Source organism: Fukomys damarensis, unplaced genomic scaffold (assembly GCF_012274545.1).
Source record: "Fukomys damarensis isolate Sample0158 unplaced genomic scaffold, DMR_v1.0_HiC HiC_scaffold_20, whole genome shotgun sequence".
In the NCBI taxonomy this organism is placed as follows: domain Eukaryota; kingdom Metazoa; phylum Chordata; class Mammalia; order Rodentia; family Bathyergidae; genus Fukomys; species Fukomys damarensis.
In genome coordinates this window covers 29,081,156-29,107,983 of record NW_022900932.1, presented here as the reverse complement: position 1 = coordinate 29,107,983, position 26,828 = coordinate 29,081,156, and the positions used below count along the sequence as shown (strand labels likewise).

The window sequence follows — 26,828 nt, the reverse complement described above, 5'->3', positions numbered from 1 at the left end:
CTAGTTGTTCGGGGATTTTGGTCTAGGTAATGTTTTTGTACCTTTTCATATTCTCCAATTTTTCTTATCAGTGTAATGGATAACTTTTAGATGCAAACATTTAATTTAATAAAAGGTTCTACAACATCTATAATTTGAAATCAGTACTGTATTTGAAATCAAACTTCAAAGTCTACAGAGCGGTCACTAAATTGTATCTCCTTAATGCCAGTGACTCCTCAAGGAACACCATTATTTCTTGTTCTTTCAAAGCAGCACACGGAATTCAGCAGGTGCTACCCACCAGCGCTACTGTGATAGATTCCTATGGCCAGAATCTGCAAGGAGAGCTGTTGACACTGTTAGCAACTGGAGATAACGCCACTAGGCACTGTTAGCGCTAAGGCCTGGGTGGGTCTCTGGGGCAGCTGCTGGGCTGCTTTCTGCAGCCACACTACATTCCAAAGACTCAACTCGTCACGCAGCCACTACCTCAACCCCTGCTCTCTCCATGCTCTCTGCTGAAGACAGAGGACTCCACTTCACATCTTCACGAGCTCATTTCCCTCTCTGCCTCTCTGTGCAGTAACTGCAACCAATTTTTGCTCCCGCTTGTCTCTTCACAGGCCTCTGTTTCTGTACAAGAGCCAGGTGGGATCTCTCTGGTCAGTGTGCATCCTTTCCCTTCAATCATCTCAGTGCAGCTTCCAATCCTCTCTGCTAGTCAGGGGGGAACTTTTCCTGCACCACAGTGCTCTGCCCTGTGCTTCCTTCACCATTAGCCACAGACCCACCGTGCACCTATTCCTGGACTGGGCTTCTCCAGGTCAAGGATCTTCTATCATCTTCCTTAGGAGACTGTAACCCATGGCAGGCACATAACAAAGGTGCACTGATTAATACAGGATGCGAACCATATAACTGTATCAACTGCAGCATGAGCAAAAAGGGGCCAAGTCAGAAATGTATGTGCATCAACTGTTAGATTAATAAGCTGAAAAGATAACCAGGTTGAGAAAGCTGGTGAAGTATCTGAGGCTCACATAATACACCAGCTCATTTTCTCGGAAAATGGGTAGAACAAAGTTCTATAAGAAATGGATAACAGCTTTCATTACTAATGGCAGCAGTTGGCAGCTTTTGGAAAACTTACTAGATGTGAGTCACCGGGAAAACAATGGTTAGTTAGATCAACACTATCACTGTCCTCCTTTACCTTGTTGGGTACTTTCAGAGAAGAAACAATTAAATGGCAAGTCCAGTGTTACAAGAAGACTGAACAATATGAAAATACTTCCCAAGACAGGCAGCAACCACCTGGATAAAGCACATCAGCAAAGCTTATGCAGAGTGGGAGGAAGTGCCCTAGGTAGAAGAAACAGGCCCATGAAAATCCGGAGGTAGCAGAGCATTTGGCACACCAGGGCACGCCGTTCAGACCACAGGTCACGGCTGTTATTGGATTATGAAATTGGTTTAGCCTTTTGAAATCTACTTTTTTCTATAAATGAAAAAGGATAAAAAAGAAAGACATACATATTATCTTATAAAACTCACTCCCATTACTCATAATTACACAATCATTGGTGTACTAGATTACCATGTAAATGTATTTCTTGCTGCACAGGATTTGAACAATCTCTCCTCAGAGGGATAAAAGAACTTCAATATACACGGAGTGTGAGATGGGGCATAGAAAACTAATCCTCCCCCAAACCTACAAATCCAACTTGCTTCACAAAGGGGGTCACCCTGCATGCATAGAGCCATAGAGCTTATCACAGATGAAAGGGATATTTGAACCCAAGCTATGTGGGCTAAGATACTGTCATCATAACTGGTTGCTAACTGTCATGGTTTAGATCTAAAATGTACCCCAGAGTCTCCAAGGGGAGTGAATCACGAGGCACTATACTCATCAACCAATTCACCAACTGGGGAGTTCACAGCAGGATGTGCTGCTTACACAGTGGGACACCGTTGAGGGCTGAGTCCTGGGGGACTTGGAAAAGTGAATTGTCTCTGGTTCGTCATTTTGCGCTCTGCTTTCTGGCTTCCACGGGGCAGTAGGGTTCCCCTGCCATGGCCTTCTGCCTTGGAGCCAGCTGACCGCAGACTTAATCCACTGAAACTGTGAACAAAATAAATCTCTCCTTTAAGTTCAGGTGTCAGGTGCTTTGTCCCAGCAACAGGAAAGCTCATTGATAAATACACTAATGAAATTTAATTATCCCACAAGCCTTAAATCCAACCTTTATATATAGGCTTTAGTGCCGCGGAAGAGGGAAGACAACTTAAGAGAATACATATTCCAAAATGTAACAGAGCTACAATGGGCCAATTACAGAAGAGAAAACAATAAGACATCTGGTGGATCATAGGCAAACCTTATTAGCTGAATTATACCACTAACTAACTTATTATACACCACTAACTTATTCCACTATTACTAGACTATATTACTAAGTAATTGTGAAATGTTTAGTCCCTGTGTAATATGACCACTGTTTCATTTCTTGGATTAGTCCATTTTCTGTTGCTGTAACAAAACACATGGAGCAGGTTAGTAACAAAGAAAAGTTTATTTAGCTCGCTGTTTTTTTGAAGGCCAAGATCTAGCTCAGCATGAATCCCCTCTAAGGGTAGCACTCTGCCAAGACTCACTACTTCACACAAGTCGCCCCTCTTTGAGGTTCTCCACTTCTCAGTATTGCCATACAAAATACCACAGCTCCAGCGGATGAACATTTGGGGGACAAACCACATCCAAATCAGAGCATTTCCTAGGAGGTAATTTTCTGCAGCACAGAGGCCCTCATAATCTCTGGGCTAAATGTCACATAATGGATAAGCTAATGAGTGCCTTTCAGAAGGAAAATCTCCCCCAGCTGGCAGAAAACAGTAATGTTTTCGTGACAGGGCCATAATTCATAGTCTCACTACCAGGTGGCTTGGACCACTGGTGGTACATGCATGACTGTTCCATGGGTGGCATGCTATTAATTTCACTAGTAAAAACACTGATGAAAGTGTTTAGATCTGTGCATACTCCCCCCATGGTACAAGCCACCTGATGGGACAGTCTTGCCATGTATTCTAAGCCAGTGAGAAGGTGTTAAACAGATCAAGATTTCTGGACACAGACAAGAAAATTTCAGATTCTGAATGTTCTCACCATCACCTAAGAAAATATGAATACTAAAAAAGAGACTTACAGTGACCACATATTTCAATAAAAATCTTCCAGTAAAGGATCGCAGCAGAGGCAGTAGTCGCCAGGGTTTATTTTTAAAGCCACTACAGATGCTAAAGGCACAACTTATTAAACTAATCTTGTTTATCTATGAAGTGCTGCAATGACCTCACAATTTTACATCATTCTCATTGTGCTCTTTTGCAACTGCTTACAAACTGTCTTCTGGCATTAAGCATTTAGAATGCTATTATAAATCCTTAAAAAAATTAAAACAAATAATTAGGAACTAAGGCAGGCCATTTGGACAGGAAAGCAGCAGGACTGTATCAAATAATTGCTGTCTCTCTTTACACAAAGGTGAGGTCCTTCCGAAATCCTAAACAGCACCCGGCCAGGGTTGGAGGCCCACAGCTGCCGCTGCAGCTCTGTGACTTGGGAATGCTCACAATCCTCCTCTGACTTTGCATTTTTGAGAAAATAAGAGATCATGGGCGGGGCCACTAGGAAGCCAAACTGGTTTCTCACAGAGAAGTGAGCCCCACCCAGCCTCCTCCTCTGCAGAGGGAGCGGAGACAGGAGCAAGAGCCCACTGTCCCAGATTCTGGACGCAGAAAGCGTGAATTTACCATGACCAATAATGAAGGCTTCTGACACATGGCCCAGAGGCTGAGTTTCCAAGTCAGTTCTGCTTTACAGAGAGTTGGGGGGGTCCTTCAACAGTTCCCTGACCCATGCCACACCTTCAAATCAAGCACATTAGAGTCAACACAGACTTCTGACAGGAGGTCTTCCAGAATCTTTTCTGCAGGCTCAACTCAATGCAAAGTGTGTATTATTTAAAAACTTTTTCGTACAATGTTATACAGTTCCTATGTAAACCAGCCAATAACTCTTAGTTATATGCTTAAGAAAAAGGGAACAGGGAACATCCACACAAAAGGTGGAAATAATCAAATGAAATGCTAATGAATAAATAAGGCGCAGTATATACATACAGTGGGAAATTACTTGGCCAGAAACAGGAAAGATGTAAGGGGTCACACTGCGGCATGGATGAAAGCACTGTGCTAAGTGAAGGAAGTCAGTCACGAAAGACCACATATTCCATGACCCTGTGTAGGTGAAAAATCCAGGTTGGACAATGAGAAAGTGAGTGTGGAGGAATAGAGGTGACAGGAGAGGGTACAGGGTCTCATGAGGACCTGGAAATGTTCTAAAACTAACTGTGGTGATAGCTGAAGAACTCTGAATAGTAAAATTGAATGGGTGAATTATGTCTTAACAGAACTACTGGGTGGGTGGTGGAAAAGCGCGTAAGGAAGGAAGGGGCGGGGAGGGAGAGAAGGAAGAAGGAAGGGGAGCGGGAGGGGAGGAGGAGGGGGAGCGCGAGCGAGCAAACTCATTATAGTATTAAGCAGAGGAAATACCAGCAGGTTCACATCTGTCAGCCTCTAGGTCCTGAACATTCCCATGCTACCTTTCGAAAGACAACTGCTCTCTAGCCTCATGCCCAAAGCCACCCTGCAAATGTCCTGATTAAGCTGTGCCACATGTACAAGTAGTGGCACGGGACACAGAGTAATTGCCTTTAAAGCATACAGTTAATAAAGCTCACTGGGAATGGTGGCACATACCTGTAATCAGAGTGACTCAGGAAGCTGAGGCAGGAGGATCACAAGTTTGATGCCAGCCTGGGTAACTTACTAAAACCCTATCTTTTTTTTTGGGGGGGGGTACCAGGGATTGAACTTTGGACCTTGTGCCTTGTGAGGCAGGTGGCGGAACCATTAAGTCCTTGAAATAAACTAAAATGGGCTGGGGATATAGCTCAGTGGCAGAGTACCCCTAGGTTTGATCCCCAGTACTTCACCCCCCAAAAAGAACTTTTGTCAGGTAGATAAGCAAAGGCATAGACTATATGTAAATCACTGCAATTTAGAGTGTAATAAATGTCTTTGCCTTTCTGTCATTATACAGCATAAAGTATATTATATAACACATATCAAGGAACACAATATAGACTCACATATATTATATAATCCACATGATAATCCCAAAAGATTAGCACAGAACTGGTCAGATCACATACGTGGACACCCAGAAAATAATTATTTCTACTAGAGAAAAAACCTCAACAATCCCTACTCTAAATACTAACTAAAATTATCTGTAGTTCAACAAAATACACAATAAAATTTCACTGAGTCACCATGGACATATCCAAAACGGAGGACGGGGTTTGAAAATGTCACTTTCTCCATTTTAATTAAAGCAAGTACTTGATATGCTGCATCTGAGGTTTACTCCTTACAAAAGGCTTTGCAATGCACCTATTCCTCTGAATATTTGGAAATTGTGTTTTATTCTGGAAATCCTGTCTTTGCCAATGTCTGAAATAAGCTTAAAAGTTCACCAAGTCATTAATTTGGTATAGAAAATGAAAGCCTTGGACTTCGTTTTACAGTGCTTCAGTTACTGAGTCTCCAAAGGGGTGGGTTTGTAAAACAGGGCCAGGACTGCCCTTCTCCCTCTGGTGCTAGCTCACTAGCCCCACCTTGTGGTCAAAGCAAAAGCCTTGGCGGCCACAGCCCTGCTCTGGGGTCAACAGAGCAGTTTGTGAACAAACAGAACAGAGAAGCTGTTTGAAGGATTCACAACTACCACTGTGAAGACCATGGCCAAGCCAAGGTCTCACAATACCCACTATTGTGGGCACTGCATGTGGCCACCTGTTAGCTCTTGATTAACAAGTTCCAGTACCAAGTACTTATATCTTCAAAGCTTTCTCAGCAGCAGAGCTAAAGCTCATCCTGAGAATCCAACAGGTGAACATCACCGAAACATTTTTAAATGGGGGTGGGGGTGCAGGAAGTCTTCTACATTTAGATACTGCATCTAAATTTGAAAGCTAAATGGTAAGAATAGATTAGTCTGGGGAAGACAGCCCCCACTGTGATATATGTAGATATAAGAAGCATCACAGCAAAAGCCAAAGTCCCCAACTCCCTCCCAACCCACCCAGTCCTACCGTACCTTCACTCTCGGGTAAAATGTTAAAACTAAGTAATCCTGAGAGTGACCAATGCAGCAGTCAGCACAGGCGCGGGTACACAGCAGACCACTCTGCCTGCAAGGCTCAGCCAAGTCAACAGAATGTACAGCACTCAAATCTGAGCCATCTCAGTTAAGCTACCGAATTTTACACGGCAACCCAAGTAGCCATACACTGAAGACAGCTTCTTAGAATGTATCTTAGGGGAAAGTTACCTTGCAGAGACCTAAGTGGGAAAAGGCACTAGAAGACACGAGAGCAGGGCCGCCGGGGACTTTGGTCTCTACCACCACTGTGGAGGACACGACATTGGCTGCCCACGGTCCTGCATGACAGAGGAAGTGCAAGGACCAGCGTGGATTCTGACGGTGAGCTCTGTGATCAACCAGGGACAACTGACAAAAGGACTGTGCACTACCACTTTCCACCTTTTGTATCTCTTAGGTTTTCATCCTTGACTGCAGTCTGACTTGCTCTGTTCACAAAGAGAGGACTTGGGCTCCAAGAATTTAATGAGGACATACGAGTCATCTGCACCTAACCTAGCATGAGGTTCCCAAGTCCGTCAGTCACTCCATATTGACATCAACACATTCAGCTGCCAGAAAATAGCATCTACACAAGGTTGGTCATAATTCAGAGAAGAAAAATACTCATCATTCGGAAGAACTCTTGAAAGAAACGTTTTAGCTCCAGAGCAACACTCTTGGGAACTTTCACAGAAACAATCCTGCGGTTAAAAACATTCTTCCCCCTTTGCTTTGCAAAAAGGAACCTGATATTTCCTGCTATAAATCAGAGTATCACCACATATCTCCTGAAACTTAATTGTGGCCAGCAAGAGAGCAGGAGGCAGGTGGGTGTATGTGTGAGCAGGGACGATATAAACTTTCAAATTCTTTGGAAGTGAAGCTTCTACTGGGAAGGAAGAGCTCAAGAATGCTTTTTACTCATACTGCTTGGGGCATACGAAACCTGGAAAGTTGACTGTGGAAAAGCAAAGATGGGGGAGCTACAAATGCTCACCTGTTCTAATGTAAGCTGCTTAGAAATGGTATCATTCTCCAGCTTCTTTATTTTCTTCATCAGTTTGTTGACCTGAAATTCCTGTTCCTGTTCCAGATGCTGCTCCAGTTCAGCTTTCTCATGCTGCAGCTGGAAAATGAAAAGAACACAGACTTGGAAATCAAGAAACTCAAAGGCCACAGGGTCCCTGGTTTCAAAAGTTGACTACGGGAAGTAAGAAGCCTCATCGCCAAAGTGACATTGCCCAAGTCTGCTCACATATGTAAGTGTACACTGGGTAGGCTGCTCCTCCTGGTGCCTTACCACTACGACCACTGGGCAAATACAGAGAATACCAAACCATAATCAAATATAGATTTTAATTTTATGAAGACAAGAGTAGTTGCCTCTGTGGGAAGGAACTGGTAAGCTAGGGAATGAGGCAGAAAAAGAAATTCAATTTTCAACATATACCCTTTGGTATCTTTTAAGTTTTGTGTCATAAGCACAAACATTTTAAAAATAGCTATTTTACACTGTCAGTTTTTATTAATGAAATGCAGTTTACTCAGATTTGCATCATGTCTGTAGAGAGATGAGATGTCACAGTCACAAAATATACTTAGTAAATTATTCACAATTATTTTGTAATGTACAAGTAAGTGTGTTTGGCAAAAATCAGTACCATTCATTTTCTTGGCATTAATGAAATTGCACATCACACCTCCTACATCTTTCCTAAAAACCACAGGGCAAAAATCTCTTATTTTTGCATTTATAACAAAAGGATATGATGTAGTTACAAGCAAAATTTTAAAGAAAATTATCCAACCTTCTAAACAAAAAGGAAAACGAAAGAAATCCAGTGGTCACAGGAAAACCTGGGGCCCTCATCAATCACCATGCATTATTTCTAACATTCTCAACTGGGAAAGGTTGGTGCTGTATCACAGGGGTGGACTGCCTGATGTCTCAGACCAAGGATAGACTAACTGAAAGCTACTTAAGAGCACTGAAGTACACACAAATTTATTTTACCTTTAAAATGACTTCTTTAGGCAGACACCAGACACCGCTTGTTCACGTGCATTAAGATGGCTGAGACCATCCCCAACTTATACGTGACTAAATTGGTCTCCATACTAAGGCGGCAGAGCTGGAAAGCAGCTCAGGTTGGGATCCAGACCCTGCTCTGAACCCCGAGCAGTGCCTGCCCACTCTATCACTGAGCAAACTTCCACAGGTTGCTGTGCTCAGACTCTGCCACCCACCAGTGCCTGGGACTCCCCTGGCATTTGAAAAGTCAAATGATAAGACACAGGACAAAATAAGCTGTCCCACTTGCCCAGGAGAATGTGTGAGTCCTTGTGTACCCTCCACAGGGTGCAATGAACAACTGAGGGAGGGGACGGATCAGCTTCAAAACATCCACACCTAACCAACCCTCTCCACATCTGACCCAGTTTCTAAGGGAAGTGGAGGGGGGACAAGTTATGGTTTAAATCAGACAGAGTTTTCCAACATTGGAAATATTGACTAAACAGGTACTGTTCTTTCTCCTACTGTTTCTGATGTGTGTCTGTCTCAAAAAAAAAAAAAAAGTTGGTCAACCTTGCAGGGATGGATGTAGGATGGGGAAAACCAACAAAAACCAGATGTGAGGAGGTGCTTACAGTGACAAATCTATTTTTAGTTGGTTCTTTACAACTCAGGTTCTGTAAGACTAAGCAGTAATTAAAAGAACTAAGAAACCTGGAAACAGAGAACAGGAAGAGTTCCCACATGTCAGACACAAAGAGCTCACTGGAACAAATACCACTCATAAAGGGGAAAAGAGCAAAATATGTACTTCTTCTTCAAGTACTTTCATTAAACACTTGCTGTGTGTCTTCTGACTGCAGGTCTTGCACTTGTGATAGATAAAAGCTATGGTTAAGACCTTATCCATGCCCCAAAACAATTTATGGACACTAAGTTTAAATGATATAAACTAGTTTTAAAGACATGATGAACTTGGGTCTTAAAGCCTTTAAACCATGTACATAACGGTGTTTTAAAATATAGTAGCTATGTTTTTCTCCAATATGTTTTTGATTGCTGCATTTTATTGGCAAGAGCCCCCCCCCTTTCTTAATGCATTATGCCTCTGACCTAGGTAAATTAAAAAAAAAAGAATTTAACCTAACTGAAAATCCTACCTATGAAATGACATATGTCACAGAAAGCTAATCTGAGAACGGAAAGGCTCTCACTGGCTTTTAGGAGAATAGTTGTATTTCGACAGATGGCCTAACCCTGTCGATATCTGACAGGGTATTTCCTTTAAGACTGCAGATTGAAGCAATAACAAAGGCTATAAAGCTCTCTATTTTAGGAGGGTTTTTTTTTTTTTTTCTCTTCTTCTCAAGAGCTAGTCCCTTAGGAAAACTAGATGGTAAGGCTGTCATTACCAGGACTCCAGCAAGGTCCCTGGCTTACACTAACCCATTTAGAAAATAGCAAGGGATCCTGGGTCCTGGCTCTGTTGGCTGAAGCTTCAGTTTTCATCAACCCAAGAGACAGCTGAAGCAAAGCGCTCCACTGCTTGCTGTGTTCTATTATTCTCAGGTACATGCAATTTAGAAGCAGGGCATGGGGTTTCCGAACAGAGAAAACAAAAGAAAAAATACAGTTCTTCCTTAGAACAAAGAAACCACAAATAATAAAAGGAGAAATAGAAATGCCCCAAGCCCCCCAAATTATGAGATGAAGGTTAGGATGAAGCAGAAGAAGAGAAGGGAGCTCAGTTGGGTCAGGACCTTTGAGGAATAATTAGTTCACTTCATATAATTTGCCTGAGAAAAATTTAGAAATTGTCTGATTTAAACAAATACAGGTTGAGTAACCCTAATCCAAAAATCCAAAATGCTCCAAAATCTGGCTTTGTTTCTTTTGGGTACTGGGCATCAAACTTGGGTCCTTGCGCTTGGAGGCAGCAATGGAACCACTGAGCTAAATCCCCAGCAATGCTCCAAAATCTGAAACTGAGCACTGTCTTAAAGCCAAAAGTGGAAATATCACACTTGACCTCCTAAGCCATAGCAAAAATGCAGATGCATCTAAAATACTGTATACAATTACCTTTTAGGTTATGTGTGTAAGGTATATTTGAAACTTTAAAAAAATCCTTATTTTTATCAGTACATGTTTGGAGTACATAATGATTACATCATCATAAGCAGTGGGTAAGGCATGCAACACATCTTAATTCTTTTTACATCTCCTTCTCTCCTCCCCCTCCCTTGCCAGCATTCTGTGGCCCCCTTCCGTATATGAAACAAATACATTTCATGATTTGACTCCATCTCCAAAATAACTCATTAGGTGGAACATATGACCAAAATATACAGTGAATGTTTAAAGTCTAAAAATTCCTTGTAGTAGAAGATACAATGCATGTATTCCCCTCAAAGTACTCCTTCTTGTTTCAACCCCGCTAAACCCACCCCTCTTGTCGCTCTCAGAAGCAGTTCTGGAAGTCCTCTGTTATGAGTGCAGCTACTCGGTGTGATTAAACAATACTACAAGCACAGCTGCCACGTGGACCAAGTGGAAAAGCGACCTCAGAAAAACACTCCGTCCTCATCCACCTTATTCAGCGGATATGGCACCGTGTGACTTCTGGCTCTTCCCCTAAGTCAAAAATGACCACGAAAGGCAAATGTTTTGAATCAATGTGGGACATAAAGGCAGCTCTAACACCTCAACTAAAGACACTCACCAAAGAGGACTTCCAGAGCTACTTCAGAAAGTTGCACGAACTGCGGGACAAGTCTGTTCAAAGTGAGGGGAGGATCTTGCAGGAGAGATCAATGGCAATGTATTTTTTGCTGTGATACATTTTTTAAAAAATTTAAACATTCACTGTAATTAGATTGTATATTATACATGCAAATATTCCAAAATGCAAACAATCAGAAATTTAAAATGCTTCTGGTTCGAGTTATTTAAAAAAATGGAAAGGCCAGGGATTTAGCACAGCAGTTCGGTGGCCTGCTTGGATATTTAACCCGCCCCAAGTAAATTCAAGCAACTTGGCCCTAACAAGGTTCAAAACAACACTTGAATTCACTTTCCTGTTGTGAAGCGATAGCTCATGATACCACAAATACAAAAACCCTCCAGGAAGCTATCATAAATAAACTCCGGTTTCATCTCTTCCACCCATCTTCAATAAGGATAAAAACAGTCAAGGCAAAATTTTACATTTCTAATTGACGGTCTTAATACATAAGCAATTTTAAATCTTCCAAAAAGGTCAGAGTTCATGCACTAGAACAAAAGTAACTCAAACTAAGGAGTAAATAATCAAATTCTGGTATGTGTGAAATAAAACTCGTGTGTGTGTTTAGTTGTGTTTCTGTGGCTGCCTCAACGACCTGAATCAAGTGAAAACGTTTACTTTTCATGGTCACTTTCACTCTGGGGAAGAGCCAGAAGTCCCATGGCACCTTATTCAGAGGCGCGTGAAGACACGCTGTAATGTTTTTAAGAGGCTGCCTTTCTATTACTTGGCACTTGGCAGCAGCATTCACCATATTTTTTTTTTATCACTACTTGTAACTGCACTCAAATGAGGTCTTCCTATGGTGCATGCCTGTAATTTCAGCACTTGGGAGGCTGAGGCAGGAGGATCAATATGAGTCTGGGCTACATACTAAGTTCAAGGACAGCCTGAAATACATAGTGAGACCCTGTCTCAAAAAAAAAAAAAAAAAAAAAAAGAGGACTTCCAGACTGCTTCAGAAAGTGGTAAGAATACTAAGTGTGTGCACAGAAAGAGGGACTGTCTTGCAGAGGATACACGGAGTTTTACTTTTCTCTCATTGCTAAGACAAAATATCCAACACCCAAAGTTAAAGGGGAACTCTTCATTTAGCTCAGTTTGTAGAGACTTCAGTCCATGATTGGCTGGCTCCAAGGCAGCGTGGCATGGCAGACAGACATCACAGAGGAGAAACAGTTCATGGTGGGCAAAATGTAGCAAGGTAAGCAAGCAAGCAAGCAAGGGAGGGATAAGACAATCCTCTGTCCCTTATACTGTATCCAGGCCACCAGGATTAGGGCAGGCCAAACCAATCAGTGGACTGACTTAGTAATCACCCACCCTTACTCCTGTCATCCTTAATCCTAGCATTGCACCATGAGTCAGTCACAAACACAAAAGATTCAGTCACCTCTGAAAAAGCCCCACCTATAACTGCATGAGGTTTTGGGGGAATATCTAGACACAAGTCATAACACACGGCAATATGTCTTTTGTTGTAATAAAATTATAAAATTTAAACACACACTATCTTTTTAATCTCCCCTTGTATCTCTAAAGCTAAACTGTTAGGCAGAGTAAAATATTTTTATTCAAAATAAGAGTTTTCTTTTTCTTCATTCATAATTTTACTGGTACATTTTAGGTATACAATATGCTGACACTGATTACTGGGAATTATTGTACCTTTACATAATGTATCTTGGTTCTTTTTTTTCCCCCACTTCCCTGCCCTCCCTTCAACCCCTCCACCCCTCCTTATTTACAAAGACTTTGTTTCCATTTTTTCCTTTTCTCGTATTTATTCCTTTCTTTTCTTTCCCCAACGCCCCCACTTCCCCTTCCCCTTTGGACTACACCAAGTAAAAGGCACCATAAGACAAGTGCATCGGAGTGTCAAAAACAATTATCAGGACATTAACAAACTTCACACAACGTCCTAAAACATCACTCAGATCATCAAGCGTCACTCAAAGAACCAACTTTTCAACTCTTCTCCTGAGCAGCAACTCCAAGCCCCACCTCAAAGTCGGTGAATCACCACTGTCTCTTGGGCCCACTCCCATTCCCACCTCCTCCCCACTGCTGTGATACTGTTATTCTGGCTCAACACCTCACATCTCTTCAGATACCAAATCACCTTAAGTCAGCCTCCGTAACGGCTGTCCAACACACCCTGTTCTCCCCAAGACCGTGATCCAGCTGGTTCAGCTCTTTCATCCCTCATCAGAAGGCTGTACCAGGGCCTCCCTCTGGATCCCCCAGATCCACGAAGGGTCATCCAGCAGACAAGCCGCAGCCCTTCAGTGCCCCACTCAAGTCCCTTCCACGGCTGTTACCTGCCAATCAAGTCCAAACTCACTAGCATAACATTTGAGTCTTTCTGCCATCCAATCCTTATGCAAGTTCCTATGCCTTCCCCATGCTACTGTCACACCGGGTGCAAGTGACAATCCAAGGTTTGCAAGCAAATTACTTTCAAGTTCAGGTACCAAGCAAACAAAGAATGGATGGGTCCAAGCAAGGAAGTGGTTGCAATCATGCTGCAAAGCTGTGTTTTTCCAAAGGCTCTTTTCCAAACACACGCACACAAACAAACAAACCCATCTTGCTGGTTTATAGAGACCACTCTGGGCAGTGTGAAGTCCCTGCCAGTCATACAGGTCTACTGTTAACAGAAGCTGTTGCCCTCTTCCATCCCACACCCCTGCTCACACTGTGCCTGACTACAGGCCCCAACTCCTGTTCTCAAATTACTCAAACTGGGGGCTAGTCAAGTCTTCTACAGTGCCTCCCCACATGCCCTCAGCATACTGTGCAGTCCCTATCCTGAAGCTGTGACAAGTATATTGTTGTTTCTGTGCATTTTAATGTCTTTTCATCTGATTAATTCTAAAACAGCTAATACTTCCCAGCATTTAATCACATCCCAAGCACTTTATATACATCACTGTGCTTGATTCCCATAATCTACAGTAAATACAATCATCATCTGCATTTTGCACAGAATGAAACCACACCTTACAGAGGTTAGGTACCTGCCCAGAGTCTTACAGCAAAGGGTGAATCCAGGTTCCAGTGAGGCATGTGCCCTGATCACTGGTGTACACTGCCACCCTAAACACCTGGGTACCCAGCCTCACCACTACAGGACTGCAAGTTCTATAGAGGTTAGGGCAGAACTCATTCCATTCTACTCTAGAGCACCCAGGAAAACACCTTATTCATGCAAATACTGACTAGGTAAATGTGTGGACTGTGCCCTAGATTAAACTCAGAATGACCATAACTAGTTTACAGTTAGGAAGCAGATGAAATCAATAACCACATAGAGGGCTGGGAATTTAGCTCAGTGGTTCCGCCGCCTGCCTTGCAAGCACAAGAACCCGAGTTTGATCTCCGATACCAAACCAAACCAAACAAAACATAACCACATAGAAGTTCAATTGCACAGGATGAGGATAATACTACCCTCCTTTCTAGTAATCATCACCAAATCAAGAAACACATCACCAGCTTCTCCAAAGCCCCATGGTGTCTTTCTGATCAGTCCTTCCAAACCCCAAAAGGTAACCAATATCTGATTCTGTTTGTGACTTCCTTTTTCCTAAAAAATTTTGATGTTTAGATATTTAATTCTAAACATCAATTTTACTTAGTTTTGTATTTTTTTTAATCTAGTTTCTTCTAATAAATGAACTTGTTTTAAGTCAAACCGTGGCTTTATATTTTTAGTATCTTACAGTATTTGACGTAATAACTATACCACACTTTATTCTACTGATAGTAGGCACTGGGTCACTTCTAGTTTGAGTATTATGATAGATAACACAAAGGATATCTACATATCTGGTATGATATATAACCAGGAGAACTGCTGAGTTATAAATAATGAATATTTTCAATTTAATTCGGTAATGTCACATTGCTTTTAAAGTTGGTGCAATCATTTCCACTCTCTACAAGCAGAGAGAATCCATTCATATCCCGTCGTAGTTTAATTCACCTTTCCCAATTACTAATGAAGCTGTGCACTTTTTCATTTGTTTACTAGTTATCTGGCCATCCACTCATGGGAAGAATCTGTTCAAGTCTTTTGCTGTTTTTCCTTTGGGTTGTCTGTTTTTCTTTCTGATTTGTAATACTATGACAGTAATTTATATTGAAAATATCTTCTCACACTCTGTGGCTTGTCCTTACTTCCTCCTTATATGAGTTCCTATGATATGTCCCTGGTCCGTTGCTTTGGGCAACCCTCAACCCACCCATGAGAACATTAATTCCCATAGTGATAAAGAAGTTCAAATGACAACACTCCCAAATTTATCTTGCTAACCCAGAGTTCTCTACTGACAGCCAAAAGCTCTGTCCAATAGCCTGTTTTCTCCATCTGAAGTCTAGACATCTGAAGCGAACTTCTGACCTCCCCCCATTAAAATCTATTCCCCCTGCTCTCTTTTCTACCTTAAATGGTAGGAAGTCTACTTCTGTAGTTATTAAGGCCTAAACCTCTAAGTCTTCCTTGATCCTCTTTCTTCACACACCCACTTCTAATCTACCCACAGCTCCACTGAGCTGTTTCTTCCAAACACACCCAGAATCGTATGGTCATCATTTTCACTGCTACGATACTCAAACTGTACTCTCCATCTCTCTGCATGGACTACAGAACAGCCTTCCAATGGATTTCCTCACTCCCACCTCGGCCCCACACCACAACCTCTCCATAACACACCAACAAAAGCAGTACCCTCAACAGTCATGGAAGATTCCTTCACTTCTCACCATTCGGTGGTAGCTTCCAATGGCAGAGTGAGAGCCAAAGTCCTGAGCAAGGTCCCCAAGGTTCAATGTGATTCTTCATGCTGGCCATCAATTCGCAGACCCACGACCCTCCCAGTTTCATCTCCTGTCCTCCTCACTCCACAACTCCACTCCAACACATGAGCTTCTCTGCTACTCCTCCTACATGTAAGCCCACTCCCACCTTCTATGTAGCACTTAATAACTTCCCTTGGTTTTCACGCTATCTTTTTTATTTTCACAATGCTAATATATATACATAGAAATGTAGGTTTTTTTATATGAAAAAACTCACTTCTAGTTATTTACCTGTACATTGAGATTTTCTACTTACACAATCATAGATAAGTGATAATCACTGTTGTTTTAACCCTTATATCTTCCATCTTTTCCTTGCCTTTCTGCACTGACTAGAGATCTCCCTCAAAAATGAATATAGGTAAATGTAACAGATAATCTATCTAGTTCTTGATTTTTTAAAGATTAAGCTGGTAATTTTTCCTAATTAAACAATCTATGGAAAAGCTCTTTGTAAACAATATCAGGTTGAAGTTCTCTTCTGTTCTCAGTTCACCAAGATTTTATCATGAATCTTTATTTTCTTATCAAATCCTTCTATTCATGTGATTATTTTTATTCTATGTGTGCAGCTAATTAGACTTTGATTTTACACTAATCTTACATTCCCTGGATAAACCCACCATGCCCGAGATGCATTAGCTTTTCAATATATATAGCTGATTTCGTTTTACTTTTAATTTAGGATTTTTGGTTATGACTAAGATAGTATCATAATCTGCCTTTCTTGAACTATACTGTTTTTTAAAACTATACTTGTTTAAATTTGAGCATTAAGCTTATAATGGCCTTAATATACACTAGGAAACCTTTTTTATCCTTGTAGAATATATCCAAGATCAGAAATATTTTATCTTTGAGTGTTTGGTACAACTCTTAATGGAGCCATGTGAATTTGGAATTTATTTTCTATGGAAGCCTGTGATACTTTCTGTTTCATCAGTCAGCTGTCAGAAGTTGTATTTTTGGGGCCAGGGATTTAGCTCAGTGGTTCCGTTGCCTGCCTTGCAAGCACAAGGACCTGAGTTTGATCCCCGGTACCCAAAACAAACAAACAAACAAACAAACACACAACAAAAAGTCGTATTTTTGTAAGCATTTGTCCATATCACCTATATTCAAATGTATCACCATATAGTTAATTCTAAATTTTCACTTATCTTTCGAAGGCCCACAAGAAGAGTGATACTTTTCTAATTTCTAGCCAAAGGTTATAAGCTTGGCTTTTATTTCTTTGCTTGAAGTAAGCATGTGCTTTGTAGTCTAGGCCTAAAAATTCTAGTATCTGCTGTATCTGTGAAGTCCACACTTGTTTCTTCTCATTCAAATTCATATCACCTCACAGCTTCATGTGCCTGGCTGTCTTTGACTGTGGCCTGGGTAACGAATTTGAAAATGTATTTATAGAGTAAGCTTGTGGCCTAGGATGATAGTATCTTGTTCCAAAATATTCTTTTGTCTTCTGCCAGCCACATAAGTCTGGGTCTACCTTAATCTAGAATCAAAGCTTTATGTCTCTAATCCATGCAGTCATACACAACTGGGTCACTCTTATCCCGAGGAGGTAGTTCTTCACGATTCCAGAGTGACTGATCCTTGTCCCCAACTCTGGTCAGTGGTCTTCACTCCACACAAGTACCAAGTACACATCGAAGCTATTTTTGAGAGAACTGCAAACGTCCTAAGAATAAAAGCAGCCACAGTGCTGGAGTCTCCTCTCTGAATTTCCATTCTCTTCTAGATTTCAGTCCAATAATTCTTTAGCATCTTAACTTTCATGTATCCCTACTGAGATTTGTCTAAACCAAAAGCTACATGCAACTTGTGTGAGACAAAAACAGCTAAGTCCTTCCATAAAATTGCTCTTTATTTTACTTCCCGGTCAGCCCTTGCAACACCAGGACTAGAGTCAGGCCCTCAACTCAGAACAGCGAAGGAACTGTTTGCCCTGCCTGGATTTCCAGCAGCATGATGTCTGCTAAAGCAACATCTTTTTACTGGTCTCCTTAGGAGGAGACAAGATAAAAAGATGCTTCAGACACATGACAAAAAAGTTCTTTTCACCCTGGAATCTGTTTGTTGGTAAAAATCTGCTGTTTTTCACCTGTTTCCAAATGACTTACCAATGCCTTCAGAACAAAAGCCCCCAAAAGCCTTAGTACAAAGAATTCATTTTAGGTTGACACATTATTGGAGATTAAAGCAAAAGGTTTCCTCTTTCTTTCCTAGTTCACATTTACTTAATGAATAAAGAGGAGAAAGAAGGATACGGGTGAAAGATGGCAGCAGGATATTACTAGTTTAAGGTAATTACTGACTGGACTGATCTTCAATTGCTTTGAAAATAAAATGTAAAATATTGCAACATTCACAACTACAAAGCTTTTCAAATATTTGAAAAGTCTGCAGATAGCTAAATTTCACCAACAGTAGGCCGAGTCTAGCCTTTCCAACTAGAACTGAGGTTTCCTACCTACCCCAGTAAATAAAGCAACTTTTGGCCCTAGTTCCACCTAAGTATTTCTATTTTCCTTCTTTCTTTTCCCCTCCTCACCCACTTTTTTCTCATGTTTCATGCCAAAGAAATCAACAAAGGCTCTGAGCCCTCCCACCCTTACTTTTTTTTTTTTTTTTGGTCTGTGTTAGTATATTAAATGTAGCAGTTAGGTTTTTTGCCTCTGGTAATTTACTACCCTGCTGTAGATGAGTAGGGAAAGGACAAATTCATCAGTAAATGAGGCTAAAATATACAGTTAAATGGGATCCTGTGGTATGCAGAATAATGCCCCTAAGTATGTCTTGGTATAATCCCCAGAATCTGTCAGCATACACACAGCAAAGGGGAGCTTGTACATGTTTAAGAACCTTCTCTGACTATTTGGGTAGGCCCAATGAGGTCACAGGGTCCTTATATGGGAAACGGCAGAGAGGAGTGTTAAGGAATTTGGGCAGCCTATATAAGCTAGAAAATACAAGGAAGTGGATTCCTCCGGTGGACACTTTCCTTTTAGATGAGGCTGACTTTGGACTTATCTCCAGAACGATAAGAATATACATTTGTGTTGTTTAAAGGCAAAAAAAAATAAAAAAAGAAATGTAGCAGTAATATTAGCAGGAGTGAATACACACACACACACACACACACACATATATTTTGAAAGAAATACAGCAATTTCTTAAGACTTAAGAAGTACAGGATATTTATTGCATTTTCTAATCATAACAAATTATGCTGCATTGAGAGCTTTTTGGCACACTATTAAACAGAATTCTGATTTATGCTGGGTAGGGTGGCATATGCCTATAATCTAGCACTCTGGGAGGCTGAGGCAGGGGGATCACAAGTTCGAGCCTACCTTGGGCAACTTAGTGAGACTCTCTCTAAACAACAGCAGCAACAACAACAACAAAATAATAATAACATGAAAGGACTAGCTAAGTAAAAGACCTTAGGTTTAATTCCTAGTACTAAAAATAAAGGGGGAGGTGTTATTGGTTTATACTTTGGCTGGTTGCAGCATTTAAAAAATCATTAAAAAAAAACCAAAACGGGCAGCTCCTTGTAAATATATTGTGAAAACAATATATATTGTTAATGCAATATATAAATCTTTCACACCATGAAGAGACTTGGAAAATAAGACAAAGCTGACATTCAGATAATCAGAAATAAAACAGTAAAAAATTCTGCCCCAACTGGTTTCAGAGCTATCGTGTGACAGGAAATTTCTCTGATCACTACTTTTTTTATCTTTATTAAATGTATTGATACATTTTAGGTATACAACACAGCTACAATTCATTATTGGGATTTTGACTTATCAGGTTCTTATTTTTCCCCATTCCCAGGGCCCTCCCCTCAGGCCCTCCATCCTTTCCTGATTACAAAGACATTGTTTCCATGTTTTTCCTTTTCACAATTTTTTTCTTTTCCCTTTTATCTTTCTCCTACCCCTCCCACCTTCCTCTACTCTTTCAGACTTTTCTTCCTGTTACACAATATCAGTTATACATTTTAATCCTTATTTACACTTTTTTTCAAACCACAGAAACTATTCAATATTTACACGTGTAATTTATTAATTTCACTTAAGAGTATGGCCTCAATGTGCTTCTACTTAGCTATAAATCTCTCTAGTTTCTCATTATTTATGGCTGAGTAGTATTCCATTTTATTAAAAAAAAAAACAAAAACACTTTTTTTATCCAGTCTCCAATTGATGGGCAATTGGGCTGTTTCCAACTTTCAGCTATTACAAACTGTGACACTATAAACATGGGTGAGCATGTATCACTGTTCTGATCAGTACTGAAGCAATGACTACAGGCCAAGAGGGCCACAGATCCAGCCATCTTATGGAACAGTATATTTCATTCAAGGTCTCTTCTCCCATCCCATTTTATATGAATGGATGTAACAGCAGTCTTCCTCATGATATTCTTGAAATTAACAAAACCAAGTCGCACACATTTTTTGTGAGCCTGAGTCTGATTTTGCTGCCTGCACAAAATAATTTCATTACCATCTCGGTGACTTGGGGGACAGAAAACATTCTCAGATTCTGGCGTACATGTTTAAAAAGAGAGTCTACACTCACTTTTGACTACAGAGGCATCATGCTACTTAGACACCCACCGCTGCAGGGGTAGGGAAATAGCTTCCAGAAAAAACACAACTCCATTCGATGGTATGGGAAAGAGAGGTAGAAAGCAAATAAAGAGGTAATCCCTTCTGTTCAGGTAAACAGGCAGATATGGAAACATTGAAATTCTTCCTCCTTGCTTTAGTCCTCTGCAAAACATATGGAAAAATAATTCTGCTGCAGAATCATCCTGCTGATCTGCTCAGCTATCAGTCTTTGAGCCGTAGCAGCTTCAACAGTGGTTTTGCCCACAACTTCCTTCCTTCCTTCTGTGTATCATCTTTCCATAGGTGCTAAAAAAAAACTTAAACTACTTTAACTCCAGGAGGCATTCTAATCTCTGGGACCAAGTCAGGAACATAAACAAGCTATGACACTTCACAGGGGATCCAGAAACTTTTCCTTCTTGTTTTCAATCATCAGTCAGAATGTTTCCCTCTATTAGCATGTGAGGATGATAATTCCTGTTAGAGATACAATGACATTGTTTTCTGAGGACCAGATCTTATTTCAAATACAAATCAAAAGCACACGGTTATAAACCTACTGTAAGGCCTGAAATACAAAAAATGGATTAGATTGAAAAGATTGAGCTGTATGTAATACTCCGTGCCTTTCTTAATTCAGCCTCGTTTCAGAGTGCCTGGTGGGTGGGTGGTGGGTGGGTGTGTGTGTGTGTGTGTGTGTGTGTCTGTAAATGTTTGGCAGTCGCATGTGATGAGTGTAAGCAACAATCCTGAGCAAAGTGACTAGGTAGGAAATGAACTTGATGCATCAGGATTGCATAAAAGCAACTGGGAAAATTTACAACTGCTAAAGTCATTATAAATCTTAGCCATGACAAGTCTTCCAGCCAGCCCTGATAATTGGTGGTTAACAGTTAGCCAGGGAAATTATGACCAAAAAAATTTTTTTTTCTTTACAATAAAGAACTAGTGGAGTGAATCATATAAAGATCAAGCAGCTAATCATTAGAACATTCTGATTACACCAGTTCTTAATGATGTAAGTCCTGAATTTACTATTGCTCTGAATAAACCTAACTCTGCAAGGGACTCCAATGGTTTATGACAAAGAGATGAAGTTATGATCGCAAGACTCTTGAGTGCTTTTAAGTCAGAGGCACACAAAGAGGTTTCAAAAGGTAAGAACAACCAAGCAACAGAATTTTACAGTTCCATTCAAAGAAATAGACATTTCTTAGTTATAACAGTAATGCATGATACTTTTACAAAATTAGAAGGGACACAAAATTTAAAAAGTACTCAATCTCGGCCTGTCCTCAGAATACTGCAGATTTTCAGAGAAGATTCTTCACTAAATGAAGGCATAATTTTGTGTCTATCTACTAGATAAAGACAAAACCAAAGGAGAAAAGCTACATGCTACCTTTTATGTGTGTTGTTTTGCTGAGGATTAGCACTTCTGGGGGTGTTTAAGTTATCTCCCGTACTTGCTCTCAAGAAGGAAAGGAAGGGCCAGAGAATTAGCTCAGTGGCACTGCACCAGCCTCTCACAAACACATGGCCCTGAGTTCAATCCCTTCTAGGGGCGGGGGCGGGGGGGGTGTCTCCTAACTGCAATTAAATAAACCCGATTTCATTTTGAAAGGTACACCAGTTGGACCAAAGCACATAGGAAGGGACATATCTCTTCTATAGCAATATTCTCATTTTTGTTCTCAGGATCAAAGAATCCCTTTGAAATGCACATAAAAGCCACGTCCAATCACTATCAGAGATAACAGACAAAGAACACTGACAAAACAAAAACTGTTCTATAAATAGCCTGTCAGTAGCCTTTGGGTGGAAAAATGCTAAACATTTTCACAGTAAACAGATCAATTTACCCATTTGTCTATTGGTGACACCTGCAGTATGGTTTCTTTTATCAGGCTTTTCATTAAAAAAAAAAAAGAGTCCTATCCAGAAGCAAACATCCTAGAAAGCCATATTAAAGTAATTACACAGTTGGAAAAGTCTATTGGTATCAATTACTTTAAAAATCTTCCAGATGGAGAACAGTACTTCCATGCTGGGTGGCAGAAAAATGGAGGTAACCAACAAAGGACTGGTTGAAATTATTAAGGAAATATGTCCTGGGAAATTAGGGGAGCTTAGTATTAAAAGCCAAACAACCCTTCCCCCCTACACCAATGAGATCTTTATAGCTGGCCATCAAAAGAGGGCAGGTTATTGATTATTACAGAATGAGCATGCTGTGATTCCTGGTGTCTAAAGTAACAGAATATCTATCATGCCACAGAGAGACACATCTTGGAAACCTGCCAGACACCTCCCACCTCAAGCTACCTGCCATCCATCTCCCTATAAAAGCTAAGAATTAGGAGAAGGGAATGGGCCATTATTGTTGAGCAGGTACACAGTTTCAATTTGAAAATATTCTAGAGATAGATGGTGATGGCTATGCAATAGCAAAATATGTCATGCTATCCGCAAAAATGGTTACAAGTGATATATTCTGTAATACATTTACAACAGTTAAACAAATAAACAAGCAAGCAAAGCCTAAAAACAAAGCTGGGATTCTTTTGAGAAACTCTCAAGAACTCGATGACCCAGCCACTAGTCCAGATGTCACAGGTTGGCTTACCAACAACAAGCTACAGACCCAACATCTTCAGAGTCACACCTGCATAACACATCCTATGTTTTGACTGACAGCAAGCATAAGGCATGGCTACATGGTATCTAGAGCTACATATTATGTTCTACTCTTAGCAAAAACAACTCAATGTGTTGTTCAATTCATAAACTGCTCAATCTCTTTAGGAAAAATGGTGGGGGGGCAGGTTTTTGAAATTGTATATGAAGTATTTTCTCCTAAGTGGGACTAATTTTTTTAAATATAAGAATTATAGAAAAATAATAATTCTCAAGATCATAGCATTATTTGTAGGATGCTCAGAGCTTAAAGAAGCTTCAAGTTTTTTTTTTTTTAATTTCCTATATGTCACTATCGCTAACTTCCTTTTCTGTTGTACATGGATGGCTCTTACATTTTCTTTCTTTTTTATTACTTTATTTTACTTAAGGAACATCAATGTCCTTGGAAAATAGGCAGGTTAAAATAGGTGAAAGAGAGGCCATACAACCACTCACACTGGAGATGAATCTTTACAGAGAAAAAGAACATAATCTTGATAGGTTTCGAATGCTTTATAAGGCCCTTTGGTCAAAGACATGAAATACAGAAAACAATGTAAGTTGTGGGGATAGAAGGGAATGCTTCTTGCAGGGTTAAGAATTAGGACAACTGATTACACGCTGAACTCAGGAAAAATAATCCATGATTGCATCTGTGTAGTTTTGCAAGCATCATATAAAATAAATCATCCAATGCTGCCAAGGTGAGATATATCAAGTCACCGTAACCTTTTTTCCCCTCCTCCTTTCTCTAAATCACAATGCAAATGAACAAACATGAAGCTGGAATATAAAACTTTTGCTGAATGACAATTCTTGTGTACGTCTATTCTTTACATTTCCACAGCTACCATGTACAATAAACTGTGTAAGATTAAAACAGTATCTTTGGTTAGTAATTAGGAAGAAAAATGAGAAAGGAAAAATGACAAAAGCTTCTTGGACCACTGTATGGTCTTAACAATAAAGTATCTATAGCAATAAAAATTCAAAATCCAATTTAATCTTCATACCGAGTAACCCACAAGCTATTTCCTCTAATATTTTTTTTTTGCTTTGACGTTACAAAAAAAAAAAAAAAAACTGGAGAGATATTAATTCAGACTTTAGAAATCAAGTCCCTATATGTTTTGTGCAGTGTGTGTATTTGTGTGTGTACATACACACACACATACATACATACATACATATATATTTAGTAATACTGTTAAGTTTTATTAGTTTGATACCTATTCAATAACATTTTAGCTATTGGAACACAGTTGACTGTAATTTTAACTATCGTGGATGCCTTTTTTCCTAAAGACATTTCATTTTATAACCTCTTGTTTTAGTGCAAAAGACCCACTTATGATTGTCAAAATGTTTATGTATTACTACAGACTCATCCTCAAGGGAGAAAGAAATCTCACATGCTGTTAACCCCCACATTTTCAAATTTTATATACAACATCATCTACATTAAGGCCTCATACTCATCAGCCATTTTTTGAAATGCTGTGGGTACAAAATATCTTACCTTGCCTAAGCAGATGTGCTAGAGAGCCACACTCCTGAGTGCCCCACTGCCACCAAGCTTAACCTGGTATTTTTCATCACCAAAGAACTTTAGCCACTACCTCATCAGCAAATGTTCCAAGCAAAGTGCTCTATCAAAGTCATCATTTCCCAGAGAGGAAAACAGGCAGGGAAGATGAGAGGGCAGAAATGATAATTTACCTGCATCAACTTTCTGGAGAGCTCATTAGTGAGGAACTCTTCTTCCTTCTCATAATTTACAGCAAGGGTTTCTTTCTCCTTCTGCAAAGCCTGAATCTTCTTGAATAATGTGTTGCTGATGAATTCTTCTTCCTGCTCAGCCCTGGCTTGCTGTTTTAAGAAAAAAAGAGAGAACAAGACAAAAACCCGTGAAAAGGAGACAGGAAATTTATTGATTGCAATATAGTTCTTCTTTACAGAGAAGGTGCCTATTTTAATTAGCACTCTATTTTTAACTGTGAACCCCACTTCCCAAAAAAGCAAACACAGGAACTCATCAGTGGCCCAAAGAGCAAATATTACAATTACCCCCATAGTAAAGGCCTCTCCATACTATGTTGGGTCCTTCTAAAAGCATGTCACTACTTTAGGATGTGGCTGAAAGGCCCTAGTTATGCCATTTTAAAAAGCAATGCAGACAGATACACACAGACACATTTACATGTCATGGATTCGCTACCAGAAGGCGATACATCAAAAGAGCCTAAAAGTAGTTCTAACAAGTTGGTGGGAAGCTAGAGAGCAAAGGGAAAGGTAGATGAGAAGAAGTTTCCTTTTTTACTTTATGCTCCTCCTGAGAATTTGGGGGAGGGGTGGCAAGAACAGGCCTTACTGAATTAAGACATGAAAACCACAGAAGCTAAAGAGGTCTGGCATCATCCAAAGGAGTTGACCCTGTGTTGTAGATTCTCGATCCCTCCTCCACAAAAAATTTAATAGACTAAACAGAAAACCTAACCATCCTTGAAGGAAATTCATCTTTTCAGAAAGAAATGGTTTCAACTCTGTTCAAAGCACTTTTTAAATTGCAACATTCTCATGTATTTATCCCAAACAATACATTCCTATTTAATCTGCTAAGCAGAGGGAAGAACTACATGAATTCCAAATCTCTAGCACCCGTCACTTGTAATAATACATGACAGCCAGAAGGACAGTAAGCAAAGGGCACCTACATTAACAATGATCATGAAAAGGTCCAAGCACCAGTCCACTCCTCCACAGCATACATTTGGTACCAATACCTACACCTTGACACCCAGTTTGTGTCACCACACCTCGGCTCGCCATCACAGTAGCCCTAGAGAAAGTGCCAGACCATGAACTGTTTGCCAAACGTTTCTACAAAAGACAGCCACAAGCAGTATTCAGACTGAAAGCCAAAGTTACACAAAGGCTGCAAACTTTATAAGGTGCAGCACTCAAGGTCCTAACAAAGCCATTCTGGGATAGTCCAGGAGAGTAGGGGAACAGAGCCAGCAGCTAATAACCTCACTTGACCACCCAAAGGCATCCAGTGAGCAGCCCCCGGCTCTCCATACCCTTCACACGTGTATTTTACCAACATTACTCTTTCCTGTGAAAACCGCTGAGGACTGGGACATCCCCTGGCCCTTTAAATCAATTCCTATTCCTCCTCCAACCTCACAATCTTCAAAACCCCCTAATTAGTGCAACGAGCAGGAATCCATGGTACCTAATTAAGGCATAGGTGATACATATATCCAAACACACAATCTTTCTAAGTTTCCCTTCTTTTGACTAACAAAGTCTTACATGGTTTGAATTCTGATTCTAAAAGTTACAGAACAGAAAGGTTGAGAGGAACTATAATGTTTTTGCTGGTGATTCCAGATTTAGAATTCAAAAGGGTATTTGTTGTAAATCAATTTCACTACCAGGCCAGATTCAACTACTTGTACATTATCACACGTTTAATATTTTAGATAACTGTACGTTTAATTATAAACAATAAAGGGACTGGACTCAGAGGCTCAGCAGGAAACACTCCCCTTTACGTGGGGGCCTATACGTGAAGCTGAAAGCAAATGCCAAGCGTTCA

The 26,828-nt window shown here is 40.3% G+C and overlaps 1 protein-coding gene across 1 annotated transcript in view; it reads right to left on the bottom strand.

The window, feature by feature from the left end:
* The window catches only part of Ccdc6 (coiled-coil domain containing 6), a 52,403-nt gene extending 26,070 nt beyond the window's left edge, over positions 1–26,333 (bottom strand). The window contains exons 1-3 of the mRNA XM_010603361.1: positions 26,262–26,333; positions 24,947–25,096; positions 7,254–7,382 (exon numbers count right to left, since the gene is read on the bottom strand). Of these exons, the coding sequence (XP_010601663.1) occupies positions 7,254–7,382; positions 24,947–25,096; positions 26,262–26,333 (351 nt within the window). The remainder of the gene's footprint in view (positions 1–7,253; positions 7,383–24,946; positions 25,097–26,261) is intronic.
* Between the last annotated feature and the right edge of the window lie 495 nt (positions 26,334–26,828).